Genomic DNA, 8,439 nt, shown 5'->3' with positions numbered 1-8,439 from the left:
TTTCATTAAAATGAAGTAGATCTTTTGTATAGGTGTTTTCTGTGTTTCAATTTATCAGTGTTTTTTTTTCATATAGTGCTTCGTTTTTTTTTTCACATTCCTAACGGTGTTCTAATTGCAGGTCATTCTCAGGTCAAGTAAATTGACCAATTATCGAAATTATAAAATATTGATACTGTGACTGTGTGAGCTTACCACATCGAGTAGATGTGGGGTGTCATTGGTCATAGGGTGGCCAACAACTACAGTGTTATTGTACAGTGTATTAAACTCTGTAAATACCAGCAACTAGTGAAGATGATATTGCAGACTTCCCGTAGATGCAAGATCTTGCTCTTTGGTCTCTTACCCCGTGCACAGAACTTGTACCTGGTAAGCTGGAGACAGAGGTTTTCTATGATCAATATAAAGGCAGCATATATCAATAACAAATTCTTCAATATAGTATAGTCTTTTTCTCGACTCTCTTATATTGAACAAACTTCATTTGATATAGGTGGTAAGCTAAATCGCCACCTATTGAGAAAAGATGGATTTCATCTGAGCAGTGCAGGTGCGGCCACTGAAACTTAGATGGTAAGATTATGTATCTACTGAGACATCGACTTCAACGACCTCTCCGGACCAATACTTAAAGATCCCTACTCAGTCAACTACTAATTATTTAACTCAGGAAGCACCTACCGAAAAAATCAAACAAAACCGTACTTAGACACCTTAAAGTCATCTACCAAACCAACTAATCAGCAAACAGATTACCCATCATGTACTTAACTGACCAGACGACTTTCCATTATAACCAAAGCGTAAAGCGAATATATAGGACCGGCCACTTTTGGTTTTATCACTTTTCGGTCGTGTTACTAATGGCGTGTCTTCTCCTACTAAGGTGTGTGAGCCTTCTTCGGTTCGTGTGTTTTCTCCCTATCTTGTTACAAATAGCGTGTTTTCTCGTGCTAAAGTCACTGAGCCTTCTCCTGTTTGAGCGTCTTCCCCTATTCGCGATAGTGCAACGCAAATACGCCGATGTCTAAAAACGAGTCAAATCCGAAGTTTCCTACTGATTATTGAGGAACTTTTTACTTCCATAGTGCTAATCATATTCTTTTACCATTATATCTTAGGAAGATAACATATAAGGGTATAACTTACCCTACCCCTTATTACTTTCAAAGATATATGAAAGCTGTCAATCATTCGGAAAACGATTCGGCAAATTAAATTTTAGAAGCACCGAAAGCTGTTAAGGCAAAAGCCTTGTCAAAAAGGTAAAAGACTGGTCCACTTTGGTTAAGGACTACATTTCAGCTAATTTTTGATACATGTATCACTGTTATGAGAGCAGAACAGTGCCTGGAATTTAAAACAAAATGCAAAGAACAGGTGAACGACATCTGAAATACGACGAACCTGAGGAGTTAGGGGTTCAGGTGTAAATGTTTGTAAAAGCAAGAACGCCAATGGTTCTATCTTAGTTTGTAACGCGGTCTTTTACGCCGTCGATTATGGCTGCTTTTGGGTTACTTCCTTAATCTGAATAAACCAGAGGTTGTAAGAATTCCCGAAAATGTAAGTCAAGACCCAATTGAGCAGACTGTAAATATTTCATTCAGTGTAAGTTCAGAACCTAGTGTCCAGAATGTAAGTATAAACGATTTTCAAAGTGATTCAAATGATGACCGAATTGTAGATACATATTCTATTAAGAGTGTAAGTATTGATTCTACAAGATCCCCTTAAGTTATTAGACGAAGAAGACCATCGCAGCGATGCGCGTCTGTGAAGAAATTGAAGTGGAGTCGTTCCCATAGTCCTTCAACTTCATCCTTAGTATTATCAAAATTTCCATTGCTCGTACAAAGTCGTTTGATCATTGCAAAAGTAAGATCATCAATTTGGCGGAGGAATTAAACATGTACTGTGAGACAAAAAATAATACTTTAGATCTTAACAGGGTAACAACTAGTTACAAAATCTACTAGTTGTCTACTATACATGACAAATATGTTGTACCAGCAGACAAAGTCCAATACAACATTGTTTTTGTCTGCAAAACGTTTTACATCCAATATTTATAATCATAGGTTGACGTAGAACATAATAGCGGTGATAAGACCTATACTGCTACCACACTCTCCAAAGAAGAGATTGTGAAACCATAAATCTGTGCTATCCTCTTTTGGTTTCTCTACCAAGGACGATGAGTTTGATTTACCGTCTATATACTGGATTCCTAAATTCTACAAGATTCCTAAAAATAAACGTTTAATAGCAGGATCTGCAAAATGTACCACCAAACCTCTTTCAAAACTTGTAACTTCTAGACTCACAGCTGTCAAAGAAGGTTTGCAGTCGTGAAACAACACGTGTTACTCCGTTAGTGGTATCAATTCAATGTAGATCCTGAAAACAGATCTTTTGGAGACAAGCAGTCTAAGACTACTATCATAATATTATAGCATTAAAACCTATGATTGTTCAACACTGTATACTTATATTTCCCATAACACTGTATACATATATTTCCCATACTCAGTCAAAAACCCGACTTAAAAACATTATCCATCGTTGTTTTCCAAAAAGTATGGTACACCTAGATAGCAATATATGGTTCTTGGTAGAGATTTCTCATACTTAAGAAATAATTCAAAATTATCTTCAAAATATACAGAGAATGATGTTTACAAAATGCTGGAATTTTTAAACAACAACATAATTGTCCAGTGTGGTGGAGGTGTTTTTCAACAAACGGTCGGCATTCCAATGGGAACAAATTGTGCTCCTTTACTTGCTGACCTATTCCTTCACTCTTATGAGGCTTACTTTATAGCTGATCTGATCAGAAGGAAAGAATATCGTTTGGCTAGATCCTACAATCTCAGTTTCCGCTATATAGATGACGTATTATCTTTAAACAATCCTAATTTCGGGGATTTGATACATCGCATCTACCCAAAAGAACTTGAGATAAAGGATACTACAGACACTGTAAAGTCAACCCCATATCTTGACCTATACTTAAAAATCGATGGTAAAGGAAAACTATTGACCAAATTTTACGACAAACGTGATGACTTTTCATTCACGTCAACTTACCTTTCATCTGTGGCAACATCCCTTCGGCTCCTGCGTATGGAGTGTTCATATCACAACTCAAACGTTAAGCCAGAGCTTGCCGAAACTACGCAAACGTTTTGTATCGCGCTAGAACTCTAACAATAGGCTGATGGGATAGGGTTATGTTGCTACAAGATTGAAGTCATCACTACAGAAGTTTCATGATCGTCATCATAAACTCGTTGATCGTTATGGTGTATCCATCTCCACCATGAAAACTGATTTATTCAACGAGTCATAGTTTTCCTTTTCTCGTTTCCCTACCCCGGACTTGACTTTTTATGAGCAATTCGGCGAGTGTTTCTAGAAATGCAGAGGACGCTTACCCTACCGGTGCACTTGGTCCATGCTCCCAGTTTTTAGTGGAGTCCGATTTGCTCATTTTCTTTTGTTACTTTGTATGTATGATTTTAGTTACTATATGTTCTTTGTTCTTTATGTCTGTTTTTCATGTCTGGTCTTTGTCCATGGATTACATTCTTTTGATTACCACTATAACCTTGGTTCCCTTGATTACTCTTTAAAACACATTTTAAAACGAACACTTTGATTTTGTCACAATATCATAAACAAAACAGATAAATCATGGTCTATTTGTAGTGTTTAATTACTGCCAGTTACACTTTGAGACCTAAATGAAGACTGAAAGTGTCTGTTTGTAAGTGACACTAAAAACAACGAACACCTGTCTAAGAGAAACGAACCTAAATCCCCTTTGGACAGGGGTCACTATACTACCGTCTTGCAATTTAGTATTAAATCATAGCCTTATGGGTTATAGTTAAAGGAAACATTTGATACCCTAATCACATTTTTGCTATACAATGAACCCTTTGAAACAGTCAATCAGATAATGGTGACATACAGATTTGAAGTCAAGAATTTAACCAAAGAATAACATGTTTGTACTTTTTTTTTCTTTGCGGCATGAATTGAAACAACTGGTGTAATACATCACAAGTTAGTTGATAATTGTGAAATCAAATTCGTTCATTACTAATAGCTAGAATTTAGTTGAAACCTCCCTTTTTCAACAATGATATTGACCTACTGCCAATTTCAGTTGCCTCTCGTTTAACCTCACAAGACGAGCGCCAATTTTGTTGTTTCATTCCTCTATTTCGATATGGATTATCTCTGCAATTTGTTTTATTTTTTTTTAAATCGCCCATGCATATTATTTGCTCTAAAAGACATTGTTCGTTATACAGATATTAGGTAATGATTATGATTAAAATCATGAACATTAAACGTTCAATTCCATTTCCAATATTAGGAATTATATTTTCGCTTCTGTTTTTTTTTATCATGTGGAATTTTAAAATGACTTACAAATATGAGTATGCAAATTATCACATAAGAAGAGAAAATACAAATATTTTTTTCGAAAATGAATCGACTAGTCACAACGATAATTTATTGGAAGAGACACTTTATAAAAAGATAACAATTGCATTATTGAGCATATCCTCGAAGACTGTCATGTTTACAATTGTTAATGATGGATACGCCAATTTAGCAAAAAACTGGCTTTGCAACACAATGAAAATGGGTATCCATGAAAAGGTCAGTTATTCATAACATTTTCTACTTTGTTTTGTTCTATTTGAATAAGATTAAGAAAAGAATAGAATAGAACATAATTTGTCTAATCAAAGTCCTGATTATTCATGTGGCAGTAGACATACTAAATAGTTTTAACACATACACACATTCACATAACGAACCAACTGATCACCGTAATATTTTTTTGTACTCTGTAAGGGTTTATATTTCCAGCTTCTTGCAAAAAACATTATAGTTTGAAGAACACTTAGGGTAACACTGCCCATATCTTCACTAAAGTCATTGTAATGACTTAGATCTTTAAAATGATAATATTCATTAGTAGGTAAAATAACCCTGTCCTGAAACTTGTGTCAGTCGCAATTTAACAAGGTTTTTGATTTGAAAAAAAAGAAAGCAAAACAACAACAAAAACAAAACAAATAATACTATAATGTTATTATATTGATAAAGATAAAATGAATATATAAACATAAATCTACGATTTTAGAATTTATAGTAGTTTCTTTGTTTAATGAGTGCATGTGATCGTTTGGTGTAGGTTTCGTATTCAGTCCGCCCCAAACGAGTGAAGGGTAAATTCAGAGATCGTGGTGGTGATCAAAATTTAAACTGTAAAATCTGAAAATGTGGATTTATATTTCATTTTCACGAAATATTATTTCTCTAATTCCATCTCATTTGTAAACCCCGTTGAATTTAACTGTAATCCTTCCTTTTAGTTGTTTAAGTAGTATATGAGTTTCAATCCCTATTCAGAAATATTTTTAATTGAAGTTTTCCTCTTAACTACTTTAAATGTTTTACAAACTACAAGCGAAAATGAATACTATTTCTATGTCAGTTATTCAAATATATATGTTTGGCCTTATTTGTATGGTAGAAACCGTATTTGGCTTCCTATTTCTATATATCTTTTTTTTTCAGTGCTAACTTTATAGCCTAAAATTACTTATGTGTTTTGTTAGAATGATGCTGGTTTATGAAGTACATGTATATTGTACAGCAAACACTTATGAAAGATATGTAAAAAAGACACGATATGATACTTCCCTGTTTTACAAACTAAAAGCGAAAATTTCTATATATCTTTTATTCTTTTTTTTTGTTTCAGTTGTAGCTGTAGAATCTACAATTTCTTATGTTTTTTGTTAGAATGATGCTGGATAATCCATGAAATACATGTATATTGTACAGCAAAAAACAATTTCGCGATTTCACAATTTGATATTTTGAATTTGTTACGGTCAAAGCAAATGATCTGGTACATTATGCCAACCCAACAATTACGTGGTCTTTACATTAACACTTATGAAAGCTTGGTATATAGTCTAAAAAAGACACTATCTGATAATTCCCTGTTTTCATATTTTTTGTTTGTTTTTTGTTTGTTTTTGTTTTTGTTTTTGTTATTGTTGTTATTTTTTTTCAATGAAGAAAACACCATCTTCATGGATACCATTTATACACGACAACGACTTAATTCACTATAATGAAACAACTATTTTCTACGCTGCTAGTAGAACGCCTTTCTTTTTTCCCATCTATATCACGAAGATGGCAGAAAAGAAAGCATAATATTCATCGTCAACGATAACTTCATAATGTATTACAATATTCTTACACAGTAGTATATAACCCTCATACACTAGCCCGTACTGAGTCTAGAAAATGTTCATTGATATCAATTATTTCCAGATACTGATTATTACAACAAACGATAAAATACAATCAGATCTCTCATCTACATCGTCAAAATTAAAAGTTATATCAATTAGTGTAGAAAATGAGTTAGCCACCAAGCATCTACAGTACAGTCATGCAGGATATCTTCGATTGATGATACTCAGAACAAAGATTTTAAGTTTTTTACTTGATAGAGATATTGAAACATTTTTGTTTGAATGTGACTTTTTATGGTTGAACAATCCATTGGATTTATTTGTATCTAAAAGGGGAATATACGATGTGATTGTCATACCTGATACAAAAAACGGAAATGTTATTAATGGAGGGTTTTTCTATTTGTTTCCGACGCAAAAGACAAAAGCAGTGCTTAGGAAACTTACAGAAATGATGATCAAATTAGGACACACAATTCAACATTTAAGTTCGGACACATCTGTTTCAGAAAGTCAAAATGATCAAGTTTTTTTTACATCTCTTCTAAGAAAGCGTTTTGCAGGTATCAATCCCATTATTATGCCTTTTCAAGATTTTCCAAGTGGCCAATGGTACCGAACACCTGTATCTTTAACCAAACTGTGGAATCCGTTCGTCATTCATAATAATTACATTATAGGTAACGGAAACAAAGAAGATCGTGCAAAGAAAAGACGACATTGGTTTCTCACAACTGACAATAAATGCAATATGTCTCTTGTTGACGAAATAGTAAATAATTATTCATAAAAATATTGTTCAAAAGGAATCAAAATTGAATAAAAACTTTACTACTCACTCTATTATTCAATTTATTTTTTTCGACTTTGTCTTAACGGGGTAAGTAAACACTTTAAACGGTGGAAATCGACGATACATATCACAACAAATAAATACCATATGTATAGTGTACGTCTTATAATTTGACGACTCTATTCGTTGCACTGTTTCATCGGACCTTGTTTGATAAAGGGAAGATAAAGTAGCCATATGAAGGACTAAAAATACTAACGTTGTTTATAACTGTCGGATTGACGAAAAGAATGTTTGGTCGTTACCTTTGCTGCACTCGAACTCTTACCGCTATGTCATATATGGTAACACCGCCTGAAAGAAGTCCATCGCCCTAAGACACTCGGCCAGCTGACTTTATAAACTATTGACAATTTATATATAAGCTAGCTGGCAGAAGGAATCATATATTCACATGAGCGCCAGGTAATGTTTTGTTGATGAAGTAGGGAAATTATTTTCAATTATAAGGGTTAAACATACTTGTCTATCGGGTTCAAAATTTGATAAGGAAGCAGGTATTCTCCCGGAGTGGAAACCTTTGCGCTCCGCCACAGGAGGCTAAATTGCCCAACTTTATCCATCCCTCCCTTTTTCTAGTGGCGATAAAAAATGTTCGACCCTATTATTCTTGTGCCCCATCCTTTCTTATTCATTTCATCATCATTTCATGTTCATTTTAACATCCATTTAATGTTCATCGTCTGAATATACCTGAAATATTGCTACTCGGACGTCAAACCCCAACAATCAATCAATCAATCTGTGTATAATCAAATCACTGTGATAAAATCCCATTTTTCCAATATACATTGTATTGAATCTTAATGTTATTTTTCAACACGTGTTGACTATTGTCTACTGAAGTAAATATAGCACACAGATTAAAATACAAGTCAGCGTTGACCCTACTTCAAAGTACATATTTGTTTGTATTAGATTTTTGGTCAATATAAACGCAATGATTAATATCATGCCATGTTGATCAAATACATTTGCCAAGTGTACGTTCAAATGTTATGTATTTTGTAAATGAATATTAATGTATGAAAATATGTGTTGTGATTTAACTTGTAATTAATGTACTGAATAAGATACGGTATGCCGAGATTTCTTTTGTAATTACACCTCCTGAAATGTATAAAATTCACATTTTAGCGTGCTTCGTGTGCGTGTTTCGTGGGATCGTGTAACGTGCAGCGTGTGATTCAAGTGCGTGTGTCTTTCGTGTGCGCACTTCAAGCTTTGTTCTTTGTGTATCGTGCAACGTTCTTCGTAAAACGGTTCTACATTCTGATTTAA

General features: G+C 33.9%; 1 protein-coding gene across 1 annotated transcript; it reads left to right on the top strand.

Moving 5' to 3' along the window:
• Positions 1 to 4,341: 4,341 nt before the first annotated feature.
• On the top strand, positions 4,342 to 7,143 carry LOC148620543 (uncharacterized). The gene is made up of 2 exons (XM_088581460.1): positions 4,342 to 4,683; positions 6,382 to 7,143. The coding sequence occupies exons 1-2, from the start codon at positions 4,345 to 4,347 to the stop codon at positions 7,093 to 7,095; spliced, it is 1,053 nt and encodes a 350-aa protein (XP_088437586.1). The 5' UTR covers positions 4,342 to 4,344; the 3' UTR covers positions 7,096 to 7,143.
• The last annotated feature ends 1,296 nt before the right edge of the window (positions 7,144 to 8,439 follow it).

Source organism: Perna viridis, chromosome 4, assembly GCF_037379345.1.
Source record: "Perna viridis isolate PV_CMFRI_1.1 ecotype Kerala chromosome 4, ASM3737934v1, whole genome shotgun sequence".
Classification (NCBI taxonomy): Eukaryota; Metazoa; Mollusca; class Bivalvia; order Mytilida; family Mytilidae; genus Perna; species Perna viridis.
Note: the sequence above shows the minus strand (reverse complement) of the source record. Positions and strands in the feature narration are given on the sequence as shown.

Excerpts from the sequence above, each read along its gene's own strand:
- LOC148620543 (XM_088581460.1), top strand. The coding sequence starts at position 4,345 with ATGATTAAAATCATGAACATTAAACGTTCAATTCCATTTCCAATATTA. Across the intron at positions 4,684-6,381 it reads AAATGGGTATCCATGAAAAG|ATACTGATTATTACAACAAA; the intron begins GTCAGTTATTCA and ends AATTATTTCCAG.